Source organism: Bremia lactucae, linkage group LG4 (assembly GCF_004359215.1).
Source record: "Bremia lactucae strain SF5 linkage group LG4, whole genome shotgun sequence".
NCBI lineage: Eukaryota > Oomycota > Peronosporomycetes > Peronosporales > Peronosporaceae > Bremia > Bremia lactucae.
This window is the reverse complement of record NC_090613.1, coordinates 246,880-268,456: the sequence shown is the minus strand read 5'-3', so window position 1 is coordinate 268,456 and position 21,577 is coordinate 246,880. Positions and strand designations below refer to the sequence as shown.

The window sequence follows — 21,577 nt, the reverse complement described above, 5'->3', positions numbered from 1 at the left end:
GGTACTTGTACTTTCACAAAGCACCAAATGCCGAGGCGTTTCATCACGAGACGGTCGCGAAGCTCCAAGCATTGCATCAATATGATTGCCTGCGAGCGAACAAATCGACGAGTGCATGGGGTCTTGAAGCACGTGTGCCGTTTCTCGACGCGGACTTTCTTGACCTTGCCATGAATATCGATACGCGGGAGAAGATGATTGATGCCAAGGCGAACAAGTTTGAAAAGTTTATTATTCGCAAAGCGTTCGATGACAAAGAACACCCGTACTTGCCAGAAAAGATTCTATGGCGTCAAAAGGAACAATTTTCGGACGGGGTCGGCTACGGCTGGATCGATTCGTTAAAGAAATTGGCCGACAAGACTGTCACGGAGCGCCAAATGAAGCATGCGCAGCGACTTTTTCCGTACAATACGCCACAGTCCAAGGAAGCATACTGGTACCGGAGCATCTTCCAGCACCACTTCCATCGCGAAGTCGCGGCGCAAACTGTACCGGGCGGCCCCAGTATTGCGTGCAGTACTCCTGCGGCGATTGAATGGGACGATGCGTTCAAGAACGCTGCGGATCCGTCTGGCCGTGCCATTGCAGGCGTGCATGTGGATGCATACGCGGGATAAATCAACGAGGTACGAAAAATTCAAGCTTAAAGCGAAGTTTCTGAATAAACGAAAACGTTGTCTCCAAATTCATATCATGTGCTTTTTTGTATATTTACTTTTTTCCGAAAACAAAGGCATGAACTGAGAAAGCAGGTCTTCGCTTTTCAATAAATCGTCTGCGGTATAGCTCCTAGTGTAAGCGATGCTTCATTAGTCGGCCTGCAATCAGGAAGACGAAAGAAAGTTGTTTAAAAAAATTCTTAATATAGACAAAGTGATAAAGTTAAAGTTTATTGCGAAGATCAAACCCACTGTGCCAGCCGCGAGTTTAAAGATGCGACGAGCGAAAGTACAGCATAAGACAAGCAGAATACTTAAAAAGTATCGTGCTCTTAAATTAATGAGAAATTCAAAGCAAAGCGCATTTTTCCTGACGTAGACCAGACGCAATGTCCGGACGTCTGTCTATACAGTCGACTTTCTCAAAAAAGCGTGAATGGTCCACTCTTCACCAGGCGTCAGCGAGTTGTTGACTGATTTGCAGTGGTAAGCTGACGATTTAGTTTTTCTGTTAGACCAACGTCGCGTACGATCTTCATGAGTGCAAAAATAACATTGACACGATAACCAAAAATTAGCCAGTCGCAGCGTTGAGCTGACAAAACGCAAATCGATCAAAAGCTTGTCAGCGATTTCATTGCGCAACAATCCTAGACGTTTTGGTCAATTCCATATAAACGGCGCTACAGAAGAGTCTCCTAATGATGTTATTACCAATACAACTCGAGATATCCGTTTTTTTAAGCCCGCCCGTAATCCCGGCTTTTTTTAATGATTTACAGCAATTACCTGAAGAACGTCACTTTAAAGAAGCACGATGAAAGTCAATTGAATCACAACACAAATAAAAAAATCTCCACAATTGTACAAGCATAAAGGTGACGTGGCGAAGTGGGATTTTGGTCTTTTATAAGGATTGCTGCCTGCGCTTTTCGCCGAAGGGTATTCGATCGACAATTTAAGCGACAAGCACGTGCAATTGATCAAAAGTTCGATTCGAAAGCTAAGCGACATCTTATAACATGTGCGCGACACATTACGACCGAAATTTAAGGCTAAAAGTCATGGGTTCTGTCGACGAATTCGGGTTATTAAGATCTGAGATTGTTCTGATCATGCATCCACATATGAAAAAGATTGTGGTCCAGTCGCTGCAGTGCATGCAGGAAATGGTCCAGAATTGCAGCACCAGCTGTGAGCTGTACGATATTTACGATGCAATGATGGAGTAGATCCTAAAGCCGTGGCTTATTGTATCGAACAATTCTTCAGCCTGCGTAAACAGCACGTTAATTGCCCCAGTACGTGAAGTCTGGACTGTTTTGCATGACTAAAGCGATGGCTGGAAGGTTACGAGCACAAAAACAGGAATGACACTGACGCCGATTTGGACGAGCCCGACTCACTAGCACATTCGAGTCAGCATTTTTGTAGTCGACATCCACGTGCGAAAATCTAAGCTGCAGCGTAGTCGCCAATGCATTGATGCGTACGGTAGCGATCAGAGAGGAACTGAAACTTGCATATTTGCCTTCCTGGGGCATACGAGACTAGGGCAACTGTGGAGAATGATATGAACCCATTTGTTTAGGGGAATATGTAGGGACGGGTCCGGTCAGCGCAAAAATAAACCATAACTCGGACAAGTAGTAGAACACGCGCGTTCACGATTTCATAAGCCGCACGATCAGCCTTTGGTCGGATCAGAGAGTCAAGTATACAGCATGTTGATTATTAATTTTACATTAAAACATATCAGCTCAAAGGCTTTTGTTCAAGTCATCTAGATTCATAATAGCAGCTCCGCGTCGTCTTGCTTGTCAGTTAAGTCAAGCCTTCAAGCAGATGGGGCACGGGTAAGAGTCGAAATATAAAGCATCCGTATTTGGCCGTCACGGACACGGATTCGAAAGAAGAGGTGTGCAAAAACGGGTACAGTCTCACAGCGGTATAGGGAACCCTGGACAGATCGCTATCACCTGATCCCCGTCTGCCTTTTAATTAAACCGTGTCCCTGGGTTGCTACGCCATCGTTTCGACCGACGACGGCGGCTTTAAGCTTGTCGGGTTTTCTGTTCAAGTTAACTCGCCACGGATTCTCCTAGCCAATTCGACATTACTCGGAGCCTTTCTGGCGACGCTGGTGACTCGGAATCGTCCATTGTCCTTCCTTTTCTAGGTCATTTTTACGATCCCAGTTTTACCCAATCATTACTGTATTTATTATTATTTATCCAATGAACACGTGCTCTGACCAGATTCTACGGTCTGACTCGCGGCGTTTCCATTCCGCCATATTTCCAACCACACGAGGGTTCCCTCCTTTCTACTTAAGCGCTGCGATCTCCGGTTCCACGGCGGACTCGACGGTCGCGAGCACCACACTTCATAGCTAATACACAAGTTCAGCAATTCATTAGAATTATCATCAAAACGCATCTCATCCTGCCACCCCGATCGACCAATTATGAAAAGCTTAATCAGCGTGCTACTGCTGGCCACCTCGACCTACGCCGCTACATGTGAGACAGAGGGACAAGTCGTTCTGATGGCCAGTGGTGACGACAACGTGGCTTTGGTCGCGGATTCTTCCTGTGAGCAACAGGGTGTTGATGTGAGTAAGAATGCGCTGACGGCTACTAGTTTCGGCATTGAAAAGGTTCTAAGTGCCCCGGACGTCCGCACGATGTATGTATTTTTTTGATCACGATAATTGGATGAAAACTGGCGACCCTAATTTCCTGTAAATGTGACACTAGTGACCTGTCACTAAACAACATTTCGTCTGTGGCGTTGGCAAACCTGACCATGCTCAGTAAATTGTACGTCCAGTCGCCACGTTCGTGCAAAACTATTTTTATTTGATTTAATAGTTTGGATGGATATTTATTTACAGGACACTTACATCAAATAAGCTTACGACCTTTAGTAACTTGGAAGTACCCGACTCAATCACGTATTTGGACGTGAGTTGGAATGCTATCACATCATTTGATGGCATGGCTCTGCCTGATTCCATGACACAGCTATTTCTCGGTGGGAATCCGATCACGTCCGTTTCTGGCGTGGCGTTTCCGTCTTCGTTAACACTGCTGTACATCCACAACTTGGAACTATCGTCACTAGAAGGCGCCACTTTTCCAGACAGTATCCAGTACCTCTCGTTAGTCCAATCCGGTCTGTCGAGCATCGATGGAGTGCAATTTCCAGGCCAATTGCAGTACATGTACGTCGTTTATCGTGTTATCATAAGAAGAAAGGAACTGACTGTTTATCAATGCTACAGTGACATCTCATTTAATTCCATTACCGCATTACCCACAGGTCTCCCTTCCACTGTTGTCCAGGTCACGGCCACCAATAACCAGTTTACTCAGCTTAGTCAATACACCTTTCCATCCAGTATTGCGACACTCAATTTCTCAGGCAACCCAATTGAGACGATTCGTGGCGTGTCGTTTCCAATGGCGCTATCCAAATTGGACTTTGGCTCAAACGAAATTCAGAGCTTTGAAATATCTCGCTCGGACTATTCGACATTTAAGGACCTGCAAGAATTTAATGTTGTCATAGCACAATCAAGCTGCTCGACGTCTGGCGCGGAGCTCGTGGCAGTTTTAGGTCACAATATTTGTGTCATATCCGACGAGTTGTTCGACAGTACGTACGGAAGTGCATCGTCCAGAGCTGAAAGTACACTAAGTTCGCCTATTTCGGATAGTGGTGGCAGCTCGACTGTCCTCATCGTGATACTTTGTCTCGCAGCTGTCTTGGTTGCAGCGCTTGCTGCGTTTGCTTACCGAACGTACCGTGTTCGGGAGACTAAAGACGTTACTCGACGAATGGATTGCAACAACTTTTTTGCCAACAACACACTGATGGATACGGCCTCGCCAATGTGTGGACAGCATTACCGTACCAAGTCTCAGGATATGAATTCATTGAATTCGAGCTTTAGCGGCAAAGTGACAATGATGGGCGGAACATCAATGGAATCGGCGCTTGTCAAGTATCGCGTTCCTGCGAGTGAAGTCCAGATTGATCGAACGATTGCCAAAGGCGGCTACGGTGTCGTGTATCTTGCAACGTATCAAAACCGTCCGATTGTGGTCAAGAAGATTTTGCCGGAAAAAGCTGCCGACGATCGAAATTTACGCGCGTTTATCGATGAAATTAAACTCATTTCATCGCTCTCGCATGCAAAAGTCGTGCGATTTATTGGCGTGAGCTGGAGCATGTTATCAGACATGGCGGTACTGATGGAGTACATGCCTAATGGAGACCTTGACATGCTCTTAAAACAGCAGCAAGAGCGCCAAAAGACGTATCCTAAAGAGTTTGACTGGTACCAGAACTCTTCCGTCCTTCCAGCTAAGGCATCGATTGCGCTGGATGTACTGGAAGCCATTGTGTACCTTCATTCGTTTCCGTCGCCTATTATTCATCGGGATCTTAAGTCGAAAAATGTTTTACTGAGCTCATCGTATGAAGCTAAACTAAGCGATTTCGGCATCAGTCGCGAGTGGCAAGTGGACGCGACCATGACAGCAGGTATCGGGACAATGGCTTGGATTGCTCCCGAAGTTCTACGCGGTGAGCGTTACACAGAAATGGCCGACATTTACTCGTTTGGAGTCATTTTGTCCGAACTGGCCACGTGCGTCAAGCCTTTTGACGGAGTAACCAATGCACTGATTGTTCTTAAGGTCACAAGCGAAGAGAAGCCGGACCTCGGGGCCAATTGTCCCGAAGACATTCGTGAATTAGCCGAGCGCTGCTTGAGTTTTCACGCGAGCGATCGCCCGAGCGCGAGTGTCGCGCATTATGAGTTGCGTACGCTTCTCAAGTTACATTCGGCGTTTGAGCTGTAGTTGCTGTGTACCTCCCACTATGAATAATAAGCCTCACGAAGCAATTTTGTGAAGTCGATAGGGCCATGGATATCGGGATTCGTGTGATACAGTAAGTAAATATGTAAAAGCGTTCGTTAAAACTCCTTAACAGGAATTTTGGTTATATCGACATAGCTTTTTGAAAGGCAACTTTAATTTTTAAACGATATGCTTGCGGCCAAGCTTCCTGCTCGTGAGCGTGCAAAGCCCGATGCAAGTCAACTCGACGATCTATACCATCCACAAGAAGCATTCGAGTCACATAAGAAGAGTTTCACATGCATGTTTTTCTTTTCTTTTTCTTATCCTTTGCTCTGTAGTAGAATGAGATTAGTACAGCGATGATGTTTTTCCGATGTGGGAATAAAAGCTGACAAGCAATTATACAATTATAAATTAAGTGTTGATTGTGCAATCATGCGAGCATGTTTTAAATGTCTCGAAAGATACGGTCGCGCCGTCTCATTCAATCAAAGTAGAGGCGAGACAATTGGAATCGCTATCTTGAATGTTAGACGGTGCGTGGTTGTCATTTTCAGAGCGGCTAATGGAAGTAGGTGTCCCTTGATGAGCTTCGACGTAGCAAAATATTAAATAAACAACCACTTCTCTCGTAACGCTTTTACAAAAGGCTGTCTATGCAGGCTCAAAACGCATTTCTACACGGCTACTGTCAATTTAAGTCGCTAAAACCGGTCAGTTATTTCTGCCTATCGCGCGCACCGTCCTTCAACCCTGATTCAAACGATGCATTGGTACGATTGTGCAACTGAGTGACGACAGCTTCGACGAGATAAAGATTTACGTTTTTTGTCTAGATGAAATTAAAATTAGAAATAAAATCTGCATTTCTTAACCTTCCCATGGCATTGTTAGTGTCTTGTACTGATGCAACTACGTTCTCTTCGCACCGGGAACCAGCTTGCACTCCTAATCTATTAGTGAATTGTCAAACGTTAAACCGTACATTATTTCAAAACTTCTGAGCTCCATAGTCCAAAAAAAACTTACGCACGTGTCGGTGCTGTTACTTACGTAGCAGCTGGCGAACTAAGATCCGACGCTCCTCTCTTTCCAGCAGAAGGTTTTTAATTGTAGATTGAATCACTTGCGTTGATTGCTCACTATTAAACTCGCTTTAAGCTGTTCAAGTCTTCGCATCGACTTCTTTCAATCCCAGTCACAAGTTTACGATGGGCTGCGCTCAATCCAAGACGGAAGACAATGTAATTGACGCGAGCTCACCGGAGATTGAGGTCGTACCCGCTGAGACGAAACCTGTCGTTGCTGAGGATTCCGTTGCGGAAGTCGAGCAACCCACAACGGAGAAGATCGATTTACCGACAGAGCCTGAGGCTGAGACGGCTGAGGAACCCACGACGGAACAATTTAAAATCAAGGGCCACGAGATTGATGAGGCGGGTGTTGTTTTTTACATTGTCGAGGGCAAGTCCAGTTCTAAGAAGCGATTTAGCGACTTTAAAGCGCTTGTCAAGGCTCTGAATAATCCTAAAACCTTACCAGCTTTGCCCTTCTCAGGCTTGGGCTCGAAATTGCGAGGTAAACACAACCCAGACTTGATTCAAGAGCGCGAGATGCAGCTGATTATCGTACTAAATGCCATCGCCAACGACGCTGAGTTAGCCAACAAAGAGGCCTTTCAAAAATTTGTTCAGTGCTGATCACCTGTGAAGTTTGATGCTGTGTAAGGCGCATTTCTAGATTTCATTTTCTGCCACTGCTTTAGATGTTTCTCTATTTTCGACACGAAAATGCGTAATTTTACTTCTCTGTATTTCACGAAAGTATTCAAAATCATCATTATACTTTACTAAAGAGCTCATACCTTCATGTCAATTTAATGATTGCCACGGACACGCTGCGATTAAAAACGCGTGTTTTCTTAATACATGCACAAAGAGTGCTAAATTTCTACAAACTACCCCCGAGTTTAATATTTCAATAAAATTATCCTGAAGATTGCATAGGCGACTGCGTCGTCGACTGTCGACGATGTTCGTCCGGGTCGTCCACGACGGAACTTCTGCTTTCATTTGACTCACGGCAGCGACGTGCGTCTTCTGAGGTCTGCGCCTTATATTCACTCGAGAGTTTCCACTCCCGACGTCGCACCAGCCCGTGATGGGGACGCATTTTCTTGCCTTTTTTCTTCTTGCTCTTTTTTCGAGACATTCGGAACGCTCCAATGCTGCTTCGTCGAGAATCACTAATTTGAAAATCGTCTTCGTCTTCAATTTCATCCTCCTCGTTCTCGATCGTCGATGGAAAGAAGGCAAAATCCTTTTCATACACCCACCCTTCGGCGTCACACCCGGGCACTTCGAGATCCAATTCCAAGCCTGCAAGAGGTATCGCCTGTGCGCTGACTTTACCAGACCGATCGCTCCAGCGCTTGCGATCTGTGGGGAGCAAATATCCTGGAAACGAGCTGCCATAGCCGCAAAAGGGTTGATAACGCTGGTTTTCAAAAAACACGGGGTCATCCGAATTCAAAATGGCATGACGCATGTTAGCATTGATGCTCTTGCGACTATTTTGACCGCCACTATTGTTCGTCCCCGTGAGAATCCAATTGATGATATTCGCAGGCTGATCAAACGCAAACCCAGTGTATAGTTTTGAGCGTCCAGGAGCCGCGTATCGCACGGGAGTACTCTCGTGGACCCGACGGTCTTGGAAATCCATCATGCCAGCCAATTCCGGATTTAAATAATTGGCCTGTGGAGGTTGAAAGTTCTTCAGCTCTTCGCGAGACATGGACGCCTTATCAGTTAGTGATTCCGTCACGAGATCTATATAGTCGGGGTTAAAACGACGGCGATATCCTTCGTATAAAATGTCTTTCAATAAAATGCCAGCGACAGCAATTAATTGACCAAACCAGAATTGGGCCCGTCCGTATTGCCACGGCAAAGAGTCTGTATCAAAAGACCAATTGATCTGATCAACCACATACTGGGCGAGGTAGATCGACACGACTGTCACGACCATACTCGAGCATGTTAGAACATCCCAGGAATTGGCGAGCAAGCAAAAACGAGCATTCATAAGGATACAGAGAATCGTCCAGCCCAAAGTTCCTAACGAAAGATACTCAACCGTGTTGCCACCTCGTTCGATATTCCAACCAGCTGCCAAAGTCGCAAAATACACCCCCACTGAGTCGATGATCCCAAGAAACACCCACTTCCAAAACATCAAATGAGAAAAAAAGCTCGATTTTCGTAACTCTGCATGGTACAATGCTGGATATTCAAGCACCGTATTCTTCGGGATGTCCTTGTCATACGCTGAATAGATGAGGATCGGAAGTGCCGTAAAGATGACATTAAAGCCTTGCTGGATCAATGCCGAATATATCATCGTCCCAGAGTACGCCGTCGGCCACAACGTGTACCAAAACATGGATGTATTGTACGCAATGTTTGTATAGAAAGTGTAGACCACAAGAGCTGTAACCCGATTGTAGTTCCATCGACCGTGGACCAAAATTAAATTACTGAGGAATCGAAATTGGGCCAAGGCGTAGTCCGAGCTATTCACCGCTTGCAGTCCTTCCTGACCACTAATTCCGACGCCAATATGAGCGCTCTGGATCATCGGCACATCATTCGCGCCATCCCCGATCGAAAGGGTGTGAGACTCAGGAACATTGAGCTTCACGAGCTCCACCAGCTGCGCCTTTTGTTGCGGAGAAACACGACATGCGACGACGACTTTGCACAGCAGCGCCACGCGCAAGAGATGCAAATTAAACAGCGGATCTTCAAGAATTTTAGTAAGAGATGCTCCATCGATCACTAACGCGTGTTCTGCTTGACCCAACAAAAGCGATGAATCTGACGGAGTCGCTGCAAGAGACGACTCTACCGAATTCTCTTTTGCGTCATATATCGAATGAAAAATCTTGTCAAGCTTCCGCAAAATCGAGCCTTTCGTGCGGTACTTGGCCTCGTTGATCACGTGACGCTGCATGTCGTTGTTCAGCAACCGACAAGCGTAGCCAATGTTTATCGCCGTCTCTTCCATGTCTCCAGTCAGCACCCAAATACAAATGCCAGCTTTAGCCAACGCCTCCATCGACTCCGGCACACCATCCTGTAAACGATCTTCAATGGCTGTCGCTCCAAGGATTTCCAAATTCGACTCCACTTGATCTTCTATCTTATTGATCGCGTTCGGTTCACCACGGGACTTGGCTTCAACGACACTCAAGTCCGACGACACGAGACGATACTGGGCGTGAAACTGCTCCCAATCTTCAGGACGAATCTTCTTCGCACAAACGACGAGTGTTCGAAGACCGTCTTGCGCAAATGCTTCAAGATGTTTCTCAGTGACTTCGCGAATGCGTTGATTATTCTCCGACATAGGCGCAAGGCGAGGAAACAGCATACTATCAGCTCCTTTCGTGAGAAGTAAGACGTCATCTTCGTCCGATTCCGACATCTGACGAAGTTCATCATCGCGTTTCCGTCGTTGAACAATTACAGACATGCGCTTACGATTCGAGTCGAATTCAAACACTTCGAGGATGTCGTACTGATCTACGACGCCATCGGGCTTACGAATGGAGACACTACCGGGTTCTCGTTCAATAAACTCGTAGCCAAAAAACTTGGCACCACACACAAGGGCCAGCTCATCCGGAGACGACGCCGAGTACTCAATAGCAGGACTTGCGTCCTCTTCCGTTGGATCGTGACGTTCAATCAAAACGCCGTGACACAATGCAAGCAATGTCATAAACTCCTCAATCTTGCCACTTTGCGGATGACTTTGGTTTTTCAAATCACACCACATGCTCGGATCTTTAAAATTCACGTTTGGCACCGACACTTCACCCATCAACGGAATGTCCGCGGTTTCGTCGCCTAAATCGTCCTCAAGAGCCATATATCCTTTAAAATCATTCCGCATGCGAGCCGCTAGGCCGATGGCTGTCGTTCCTTTACCGTAACTTCGACCGCCAATACTGCACTTTCGAAACTCCATCTTGTTGCAAGTTAACGTGCCTGTTTTATCCGAAAAAATGTGCGAGATTTCGCCTAATTGCTCATTTAATTGCATGTTTCGGACTTTCATAGGCGTACTACTCTCTTCGTCGTACATGTCGAGATCACTCTCCATAAAATACCCTTGCAAAGCCTTGACAAGCGTAATCGCGACATAAAGTGTAATGGGCACCATCGACGCCAGCGTCGTGATAAAATAAATAAACACTTCAATCACCGAATCGTCATAGTCTTCGAGTTCCAAATACTGCGGAATCACTAAGCCGCCCATCCATATGCGATCGCCAATTGCACCAATTAGCGACATGATCATGAGAATCACGACCACAATAATTATCTGTCGGTTCGTCATTTCAGCAATTGATGAGGCTTTTACAGGAAATTCGTCGCCGGAGCTCATCATTATTTTGGTATCGACACCGGTGTTTACCACCAACCCGTACGCAAAACTGGTATTCCGCAGTTTACTTCCACGCATCAGCATGTTTTTTAAAGATAAAGGAACGCCTTCGGCAGCTCCGCCAAGCGGGTTTTCTTCGAGGTAAAGCGTACCCGAGTACGTGTTGATATCTCCATTCGGAAGCTCGCTTTCCACGTACCCTTGAACGATGTACCCCGCTTCGTCTTCGTTCATAAACATATTTCGTGTCAGTGACGGTGCTTCGCGCAACTTGAGATTCGTCTCGCCATCAAGATTTTTCGTCTCGACATAACAAAGGCCCATATTGCCACCCGAACGCGCCCCTTCCGCAGGAATGACAGCGAGAATCATAACATCTGCTGGCAAAATCTCATGATTCGCTACCTTGACGAAATCGCCAACTTTCAGCTCTCGCCACTCAACTTCTTCAAACTCACGCAATTGACGATTAAATACCCGCGTGATGGCCGAGTTGGCAAAATCGTCCGCCTGGTGTCGCTTGTGATCTTCGTATCCCGCAAAGAGGCCATCGATAATAATCACAAATGCCAGTGGCATAAATTGGAGCGGCACTCCATTCGTTGGGGATACGGATGGGATCATTTGAAATATACCAATCAGCAAGAAATACAAATTTGCCGTCTTTTGAAACGTTAGATAGAGAAACACTGGTACGAAACTCCACCATGTATACTGAGACGTCGTAACCTCATTCGATACAAAAAAATACTCGTCGCTCTCGTCTCCGTCTCCATCGAGTGGCTCGCGCTTCGGAGCATTGTGTCCGTCATTTATCTTGACAATCTTATACTGAGTACGAGCACCACCTGAAATGCCCTGGGAGTCCGTAGACATTAAACTGCTCATTCGATCCAGCACTTTGTGGCTTGCTTTCGGGCTTGCATTCATTCCAGCGTTCGTGCCATTCTGAATACTTGTCATTTCCTTTTCAAAATCCGTCATATCGCGCGCACCAGAATGAGGCGAGGGCTCGTCGTCAAAGCCCTCGTTTCGAGCCTGTTCTTGCTCTTGTCTCGCGCGTACACGCGACCGCAGGGACGCGGCATTTGCAGGATCAATGTAGCGCGTAGTCGAGCGTGTATTCTGTCGAAATCGAAGCGGTCGTGGCAAATTGCGATGAAATCTGCGGAAATAGCCCGCGTTCGAGGCGGTCGTGGGGGTGCTAGCAGTACCAAGGCGCGTTAGTAGCTCGGTTCGCGAGCTTGCACCGTCATTTAAGAGACGCTGACGAACATTAAGCAGCTGACTCGAAGTGAGCGTGCGGAATAGGTCCGAATTCAGTCGATCGATGAGTAAGCCCGAAGCCCCTGCGGGATGACGCGATAGCACCTCCACAGTCTGATTTCGATGGAAGTACTTGGACGGATTAAAAGCCGTGCGCTCACTCGAAGTATCCGCAGAATTAGGCGATGGCTGCAAGCGATGGTACTGTGCCTGGAGCGACGGTGGCGGCTCCGCATCACTCGCTTGGCCGTCCATGGCTCGCGCGTGTCGTGGGAATTTAGCGACTGATTGCGGTGTTTATAGGATGGGTGCAATCAAGAGTGGCGTAACGAGCCGGGCATTATTACCCTTTTGTCAGTGAGGGGTGGGGCATGAGGTAAAACACAAGTTCTGCCCACCTATAAATACATGGTGCAGAGATAAGACGTGCGTCGTGACACTATTTTTCGTGTAAAGCAAAATAAAAGGCACCGAGGGCTTTTTCAGTTCTCCGTCAGTAATGTGGCAGGATTTTATGTTGCCCCATCATATCCTGCCTGAGCAGTTTGTCCACTCGTCATCAATCAAGTCCCACGCATGGTGGCTCTTACAAGCAAGTACTTACGCGCTATAGTTCGCTCCTCTACCGAGCAGCTGTTACAATCGTAAACCTTTAAAATGTGGATTATGCTTATTTGCGTAATGAATGTTAATGTGCAAGGCGTAAACGAACAAAAACATGCTCGATTCCACTGCTTCCGTGAACCTGCCATGATCAATAAATTGAGCACGACAGTTTAACGACTTCATTGCTAAAAATTATATCTGATTCTGGCTCCTTGAGCCGAGACTTGGTCAAATTGCTATACTGCAATGTCCAAGTCTCAAGGTGGTATCGCTACATCCCGATGCTTCGTTCTACCCCAGTACTTATTCTGCCTGGCTTCGTTACAGTATTAGGCTCAGTTTTAGCTGGAGGCTTTGCATCAGCCTTGGATACGCGTCTCTTTTTTGCGTTGCCATCAACAAATGAGAAGGGGTAGGTAGCAATTGATTAGATTTCACGGCGTCGCATGATTCCTTTTACAATTAGTAATTTGATAAAATTTGAAAAATCGTAATGAAACCTTAAAGTTCGACTTAAATTTTGGAAAGATATCCCATTTGAAGGCATCCAAATATCATAGCTGTTGTGTCATCTCAACACTCCGATCTGCTGTGCTCTTGACGATGGCAATGGATCAAACAGCCGAGTCCTATGCGCTCGTACTAACCTGTTCCAGCAATACGTTGAAGTTTAGTAAATTCATCAGCATCAAAATTCTACAAGATCTAACCTGGTTACTCGAGTCAGTTGTGACAGCGGTCTCGACCGCAGATGCTGCTGTTGGCGAATTAAGCTCCGCTGGCGCTTCCTGTGTCTCAACCCATCCCATCTGGAGTTGCTTGTCCCCAAACACGTTTCCGTGGGTCAGTGCGGCCTGTCCAGCATACCGATCCTGGAACTTAATAAACCCTTGGCCGGGCGCTGCCTCATCCATCACAACCCGCTCCACTGCACCAAAATTGCCAAAGTGTTGCGTCAAAACAACGGGGTCGCATGCCTCCTCTGGCAAATTTGCCACCTTGACTATTGTCGTGCGATTGTCAAGAGTGTGCGAGCCGCGACCGTACCCTCTACGGCCACGGCCTCCACGACCTCCCCGATATCCACGTACTGCAGAAAATCGGCCACCACGGCCTCCGCGATCACCGGCCTCAGCCTCTAATGCACTCAGCTCGGCTTTCAGACCATTTAAATCGTCAGCTTCTCCTGAAAGCGTCGCCGTCCGTGGCGAAACCGTAGACTGACGCGGCGTGACAACCTTTAGATCTGCTGACAAGGCCGTGATCTTGTCCAAGAGATCACGCTTGTCTGCGATCGAAAATTGAGAGCTATTCGAGCTCATTCGCTCCAAAAGTTCCTTGTGTTGCGCCAGTTGGCGTCTCATAAGTGCCTCCTTCTGTTTCTTCAGCGCTCGCTGTTTCTCCAGCAACTCGCGCTTCTCCTCCAATACTTTACGACCTTTTTCTAATGCTGCAGCTTGCAATTCTTCGGCCGTCATATTCATTTCCGGCAGGGCGTTGACCATCTCGCCGTCGCCTTCTTCCTTCTCTTTACCGCCGCCGGCAACATGCGTGACTTCTGGTCCCGTCGTAGCGCTACTAGACGCCTCTCCAGCAGGTTCCTCTAAACTTTGGGCGTCGTGTTTGGCCCATTTTACTGAAATAAACCGATTATTGCATACTGGAAGAGGCGAATGAAATGCTTTTTTAGCGTCCTCTTCGGTCGCATATTGCACAAAAGCACATTTGGCACTTGGTCGCATTTGCACATTGACCACATTGCCAAATTTTGAAAAATGTAGACTAAGCATGGTCATATTGACGTACTTTGGGTCCACGTGTCGAACATAAAGCGTCGTTTTGGCGCTCAGCGCTTCGGTATTTTCATTCTCGTGGCGCCCTGAATAATAATTGCCACGTCCTCCTCGGCCGCCACGACCACCAACGGAATAAAACTGACCACGACCACCCATTGGATGCGGCATCATCAGTTGGGGAGGCGGCATCATTGCCCCATTTTCTGGCACATATATATTTGGATCAAACTCGGGTGGATAATTGGCGCCACGAGAGAGCGGGAAATGCGGCGGCCACATGACCTGTGGAGGCATTGACCACTCTGGAGGAAAGTCCCGACGACCCATACCGTAGGGTCTTCCTCGTCCACCTATTGATCCTCCTCGCATCCCTGCTTCACGCAGAGGATACGGATGGCGCTGACCGCCCATATCTCTCCTAGGACTGCCCTGATGCCGCTTAATGTGGTCATCTCTCGTAAAATCCTCGTCACGACGGCGCTTGTTATATCGTAATTGCTCGTCCTCCTCATCCAAGCGGTGGCGTTCGCGCCAGGGAGTAAAGTCGTCGTCAAAATGATTCACGTCACGTGACTGATCTTCTCCATTGTGTATCGTATTGTTGGATTTATAAGATCCGTCCATTAATGCCTGAAAGAGTTTACTTACAAAACCTGACGTTTCTATATACGACAGAAAAAAAAATACTTAGCCACGCAACGCCATCTTGTTATCGTTTGCAGCGAGACGCACCATCACCAAGAAATTCCTCCAATTTAGATATACAAGTGTCTTGTAGTCCTGGCTTCAAAGGGTCATTTTGCACGAGTGCCAGCACGTACTTACTCAGCACCTCTGGATCGGCGTCGCATCTGCACAGCTCAATAAAACAATTAGATACAGAGACCCCCTTTAGAATCAGCTCGGAGATACGCACACTGGCTCGAGATTACGAATTAGCCACTCGCGCAAGAGTTCCCTGTCGTCACCTTCCATATCTTCTGGAGTCACTGGTGTGGAGGGAGACGTACGGCCTCGCTCTACTGCGGAGAATAACTGCTAAGGCGAGAAGTCCAGCCATCCAATGAAAGGAGGCTACACAATGATGTTACGTACACGAGGGTTCACACTGTTAAATGTAATGTGCCCGTTTCGATAAAATTGCAACGTAAAGCCGAAATAATCGTCAAGCTTGAAAGTGTATTTTTTCGAAGTTGCATTTGAACGTCATTTATTTAATAAATGTTGTAATTTTTTATAGTTACAGTCCTCCCTCTTATAACTTATCCGCCGGAATGTTATAGCCGCCGTTAACTTAAAGGATTTGACCGGCAGCATATGTATGTCAAACTACTGCATATAATCCAATAACTCATAACGTTGAATACATTATAGTATAGTGTGAAAGGTATAAAATATTTGCGGGATATTACTTTATAATATTTTCAATATTGTTGTTCTAATAGGGTTTAGTTGCTTTATGTATCCCAGACTCATCACGTATAATTTGTATACTTAACGGGATGTCACTTCTTTATGTTAAGTATTAGATTGTACTTGGGTTTGGTTTACAAAGTGACCCAGCCTTGTTTATATTCACATAGTTTTCATTTTGTCAGGCAGCTTTAGCGCGTTATACATCCGCGGTTTTCAGAAGAATTTACATTTAATGTAGAGGTGGAGATCTGCGAGGTGCTTTATTCATTGGTCACATAGTTTTTCTATTTCACTGTTTCCATACACGTCGGCAAAGCTTCTTTCTGGAAGGGGTCACGTTGGTGGGTCTTGTCCTCTGATCCTTGTTCTTTGGGCGCGGTCGCTTGATCGCTGGCCTCCTCACTGCTTGTCGAAAGACGGTCAACTACGGCTGCTGTCGCATTAACTGGGCTTAAGGATCCATCCCACTTAAACAGGGAGGATGTTGATCCGTCGCTCATTGTCGACTACAATTAGTCGACACCGTTGCCGTCACCTCATAGCAGTGATGCGGACAACAAGCTCACGAGGAAGAATGATGGCGCATTTTGCCCATCCAAACGCACAGAGATTAACTGATCTTTACGAATCAATTTTAGCCCGTTTTTAATGAATTTGCCTCAAAATATTTATCGCAAACACCTACCATCTTGGGTTATACTTCGCTTATTTTTCCCTACATTTTATACTGATTTTCAGAGAAACGAGTTGTGTTACGGGGTGTATCGTTACATGAAATTAACACTTCAAGGTTTTTAATTACTATATTATCTTAAAGGAAGAGATTATTTGGAGAATAGTTGTAATGGGGCACACATTGGTCGGCGAACCGTGTTGTGCAACATTTACTTTATGGGTAAAATGCCCTTTATCTAACTTCAAAAGAGTTAGTTACTTACAACCCATTTATTATGGCAACAAATGTGGTTGCCGCCAGATATAAATCTGGCGGCTAAAATCTATTTTTTTTAGCTAGGGTAAGGTTTCTAGGTTTAAAAAATTAAATAAAGTGCAGTTCCTCTTTTGATCTTGAAGCGTTAAGTGCCTTTCTAAGGCTTGCGCATTGATCTGTAAGAGATAGAAGCCTTTCTAAGGTTAATCCTCTTGGGCACTAGTTGCCATTTGGTTCTACGAACCCATGAATCTCTTGAACTAGGATTCCTTAAGCTTTAATAGCTTGTACGGCTCCCTGAGTTTTTAAACCCGTTAGTTCAATAGAAATAAGTGACTCTCTGAATCTGAAAGTCTTCCTCTGACTTTAGGAGCGAGGTAGCTCCGTAACACCTGGTAGCACTCAAAGTCAATCTACGCCTGAGTCGTTACAAGACTGGACCCTCACGAAAATGAAAAAAAGTTCATAAATTGTCAGAAGCGCAACGCACCGCTAATGACAAGCTCAAAACTTTTTTTGGGCATGAGCAATCTCCATGAAATAATATTTAGTCGGTCGTCGTATGATTAATTGCAAAATGCGCACATTCCAGCAAGACATCTTACATAAGTAAGGTCAACCCATTTTAAAAGCAGTATTGAGACGGGGTGCATCGTTACATTAAATTAGCACTTAAAGGTTATTAATAAATATATTATCTAAAAGATAGATAATATTTGGATTAGTAGATATAGGCCTTTATATCTTCTTGTTCCGCGGTCCAGTCAGCACTGGACGCGCGCAAAGAGAGAGACAGCTAAGACTTTCTTAAATTTTAAGTATTAGAACATAATTAAGTTAGTAGAAAAAAGATAGAAACAGAAGAATTAAATTATATTAAATACAGCTTACTTAGAACCCGCTTTAACGCAAGCGTTTTTAAGAGAGTCTTCCTCTGCACGTACTAGTAGTGTACGTGAAGTGTCTTGTGGCAGCACTTGCACTCAAGCAGTGCGATGTGGACTTGTGCTGAAGCATGACAAGTTGGCAGTGCCCCGTTACACCTGGTTTAATTTTGTAGTCCGTTCAAGGACCACAGTTCTATCATCTAACATGGACATGTCAGAGAATAATGGAAATACACATCACGGTTCGCGTGATAGCTACTCCTTTCCGAGTGACATAGAAGTGAGTGCGGCCGAACGAATGAGTTCGACCGTAGGGAATGACGCCATCCTGGCCATGCTGTTCAGTTTGGACAGAGATGCCCCCATTCAGCCATCGCCAAGTTCATGCAAAATGAACTCTTTGATGTGAAGGAAAGTAGCCTTGCTTAATCAGGAAGGCTCTCAGAAGGCAGAACTGTTAAGATGCAGCAGGTACAGACCCTTAACCTGGGATAACGCACACGATTCGTCCCAGAAACGTTAAAGATAGACAAGTCTAAAACCTAATCGTAGCTAATTTGAAGATAGATTTCGGCCGCCGGATTTATATCTAGCGGCGACCACATTTGTTACCCATAACAAATGAGATTTTAATAAATAACTATTTAAGATATGGATAAAAGGGAATTTACCCAAAGAGAAAATGTACGACAACAACGGTTCTCCAACCAATGTACGCCCCATTACACCATCCCATCAGACGTGTTGACACCGAGTGCAACATTCGCTTCATTTTCTCATTGGGGTCGGAACATAAAACAGCTAATATTTCGGTTGTGTTTGCATCCCTTTGTCCCATGACAATTAAGCGTGAGTCACAGACACTTAGCACCTTCCTAGACGATGAGGGAATGGTAGACTTCGAAAGTCACATTCCATCATAGGATGAAGATCAAGAGCGTCGCTTTTACACGCCTTCTCCTCCGGATGAACGTCGCTGGGCCCCGAATCCGTTCCCAGAACGTGGTTCGGCTGATGTCTTAACTGCATTGAGCAGGAAACAGGACCCATAGTCCAACATTTTTAGGAATCCGCTCGATGAAGAGCAAGAGCGGGAGATCCTCATAAAGGAACAAGCTCGTCGTCGAGCTGCCGAGATAGCGAAAGCTAAAGCGTAATGTGAATACATATTTTCTCCACTTAGTGCGGAAGAGCGTCTCAAAGATATTGCGAGTCACAGCTTGGCAATCTGGATCTACGGTCCCACGGCGACAACGCCGGAGGAGAACGCTACTCGCGACGTTCTTCATGCGTGACACCTTCGCTAAAGGTACTGACGCGCTTACATGATCAAGTTCGTGGGACTGCGGTGACCTCAATGAGGGAATTTCCGATCGTTTCGTTTCCAAACGAAAAAGAAAGTGAAAACGAAGTTTCCTAGAACTGGGTCTGTCGGGCCTACCGCCTCCGTAATATTTGGAATATTAGAGAGTCTGCGGATGCGGTTGATGTTCGTTTGAAATCGAAGCTTTGCATCGATTTTGCTTAAGGCCAAATGCCAGTAACGTTCGGCATTTATGCCACAAAACGTAGAAAGGTCTAGCCGATATTTCAGTGCTTCGGTTGACCGTGCAACCATGTTTCGAAGCATGGTTGCACGGTCAACCGAAGCACTGAAATATCGGCTAGACCTTTGCCGCACTAAGACTATAGATCCACCTATTCCCACGTTAAGTGGTGGAAAAACGTCGTTCGACGCGAGATGACCCAGAGCTTGGCGCTTGAAAACGTCAACGACGTACGGGCAATCTTGCCAAAGAGGTACCTCAGACTCCCAAGAGTATTCAGAAGAGGGGTACCCCAGCCACTTCACCAGATACTGGTATTGACCCTTACGACAACGTCGCTTTAGAAGTTTCTCCACGTGAACCTGAAGGTGTCTCGAGCATCAAGCAGCTAGGATGGGAAACAAACTCGACGGAAGCATGTGATGGTTAAAGCACGAGGTGCAACTTCTTCGCGAGGGCTTTGTACGGATTAGGGGCTTTTTTGAGGCGGTTCAGAACCGTCTTTCGATGCTTCAGCGTCAGAAATCTCGTTTAAAGGGCCAGCTGAACATCCCGGTGAGGATGCAGCAATCTGCGGCACGACCGCCTGTCTCAACGCAAGCGCCTTTAAGCTCACATGTTTAGGACACTGGGTGTGTACGAAGCTTGCTAGGAAGGTTTAGCGTGTAAGCTAGGCCCTTCTTGGCCACGACCGTACATGGTCTATTAAAGCGCAGGCGCAATTTGGTCTTGAAGACCGCGGAAACCAAGTTAGAAGGTAGAATTTTAGCGTTGCATAAAATGCAGTCTCCGACCACATAAGAATAAATTCAGCTTCTGCCTTTGGCATCTGCTTGTTCTTTTTGTGTATCTTTGCCATCAGCCATCGTGCTACACACATTAGGATTAAAAGTATTGAATCCTCTGCGAGGCACATTAATTCTCCTCCACCAAGCCTTGAGTCACGGAGTGGTATCGCTAACGGAACGCGTGGGTGGGTGAGAACGTTGACATAGAACGGAGTGTAGCCTGTACAGGCATGGACAGCGTTATTTAACGCAAATTCCACAGCTGGGAGCATTGAGCTTCAGCGCTTTGGTGTTTGAGCACACACACTGCGTAAACGTCTCTAATGACGCGATTGACACGTTCAGTTTGACCATAGGCCTGCGGATGGTCCGCGGTGGACATGTCCAATCTGGTGCCAAGCACTCAGAAAATCGATTTCTAGAATTTACCCCTGAAACGGGGTATCCATCAGAGACAATTGCAACGAGCAAACCGTGTTTGAGAAACACACGATCAATGAACAGCCTTGCTGTACCTTCACCATCAATGATTTCCGGCACAGCCGCTAAATGAGCCATTTTGCTTAACCAGTCAGCAAAGGCCACGATGCCTGTGCTATCGGCCGAATCTTTCGGTAGACCAAAAACAAAACCCATACTAATTGACTCCCAATACCCTATGGGTACGGGCACACATGCCAGTGGTGTAGCAGCCTGCGCCGAGGGTTAATCCGTTGGCAAGTTTTGCAAATGCGAACGTATATGCTGACCCGTTTATAAAGTTTGGGCTCCATAAATCTGGCTTACAAAGCCGTAGGTCTTTTCTCTACTGAGATGACCACCAAGGACAGTATCGTGTGCCCCGTAGAGAATTCGGTACTTCAAATCCTCATCATGAAGGACAACGGCGCGCGAAGGATCCGCAGCGTCCGTGCAATAAAGCTACAGGTTATTATCGATAGGAACCGATGTAATCTTGTACGCAAACGTGCCGGCAAATTAATACCTGAATCTGATTTCTTTAAGGCTCGTAGTTGAGCTACACGCTGTTCATCCTTGTCGTAAGTTGAACGGATTAAGTCAGTAATAGGCGACATAATAGTCGTTAAATGAGAGAGCTCATAATTCCGGCCTGCGTGATTACGTATCAGCCAGAGCATTCTGCTTGCCAGGCTTATACTTCACCTCGAAGTTGTATTCGTCAAAAAAGGATAGCCATCGGGTCATTCTCTTTGAGAGATGGGGCGACTTTGTCGCAGTGCGTAAGGACGCGTGATCTGTATCTATCACAAACGGCTAAGAGTCTAGCAGATGAATTCTAAATTTGACGAGAGCATACTTCATAGCAAGTAACTCTTTGTCATGAACTAG

The 21,577-nt window shown here is 46.2% G+C and overlaps 5 protein-coding genes across 5 annotated transcripts; 3 read left to right on the top strand and 2 right to left on the bottom strand.

The window, feature by feature from the left end:
* Positions 1-170: 170 nt before the first annotated feature.
* CCR75_007059 (uncharacterized protein) lies at positions 171-620 on the top strand (the record flags this gene model as incomplete). Its single annotated transcript, XM_067965123.1, has 1 exon — positions 171-620. The coding sequence occupies one exon, from the start codon at positions 171-173 to the stop codon at positions 618-620; it is 450 nt and encodes a 149-aa protein (XP_067820005.1).
* A 2,081-nt stretch (positions 621-2,701) lies between these two features.
* CCR75_007060 (uncharacterized protein) lies at positions 2,702-5,533 on the top strand (the record flags this gene model as incomplete). Its single annotated transcript, XM_067965124.1, has 6 exons — positions 2,702-2,841; positions 2,921-3,350; positions 3,422-3,484; positions 3,559-3,888; positions 3,949-4,915; positions 5,387-5,533. The coding sequence occupies exons 2-6, from the start codon at positions 3,130-3,132 to the stop codon at positions 5,531-5,533; spliced, it is 1,728 nt and encodes a 575-aa protein (XP_067819916.1). The 5' UTR covers positions 2,702-2,841; positions 2,921-3,129.
* Positions 5,534-6,747: 1,214 nt separating this feature from the next.
* Positions 6,748-7,236, top strand: CCR75_007061 (uncharacterized protein; the record flags this gene model as incomplete). Its single annotated transcript, XM_067965125.1, has 1 exon — positions 6,748-7,236. The coding sequence occupies one exon, from the start codon at positions 6,748-6,750 to the stop codon at positions 7,234-7,236; it is 489 nt and encodes a 162-aa protein (XP_067819917.1).
* Positions 7,237-7,522: 286 nt separating this feature from the next.
* CCR75_007062 (uncharacterized protein) lies at positions 7,523-12,511 on the bottom strand (the record flags this gene model as incomplete). The annotated part of the gene is made up of 1 exon (XM_067965126.1): positions 7,523-12,511. The coding sequence occupies one exon, from the start codon at positions 12,509-12,511 to the stop codon at positions 7,523-7,525; it is 4,989 nt and encodes a 1,662-aa protein (XP_067819918.1).
* Positions 12,512-13,288: 777 nt separating this feature from the next.
* CCR75_007063 (uncharacterized protein) lies at positions 13,289-15,802 on the bottom strand. The gene is made up of 4 exons (XM_067965127.1): positions 15,575-15,802; positions 15,391-15,509; positions 13,573-15,320; positions 13,289-13,509 (listed from the first exon to the last, which is right to left on the bottom strand). The coding sequence occupies exons 1-4, from the start codon at positions 15,631-15,633 to the stop codon at positions 13,492-13,494; spliced, it is 1,944 nt and encodes a 647-aa protein (XP_067819919.1). The 5' UTR covers positions 15,634-15,802; the 3' UTR covers positions 13,289-13,491.
* Positions 15,803-21,577: the final 5,775 nt, after the last annotated feature.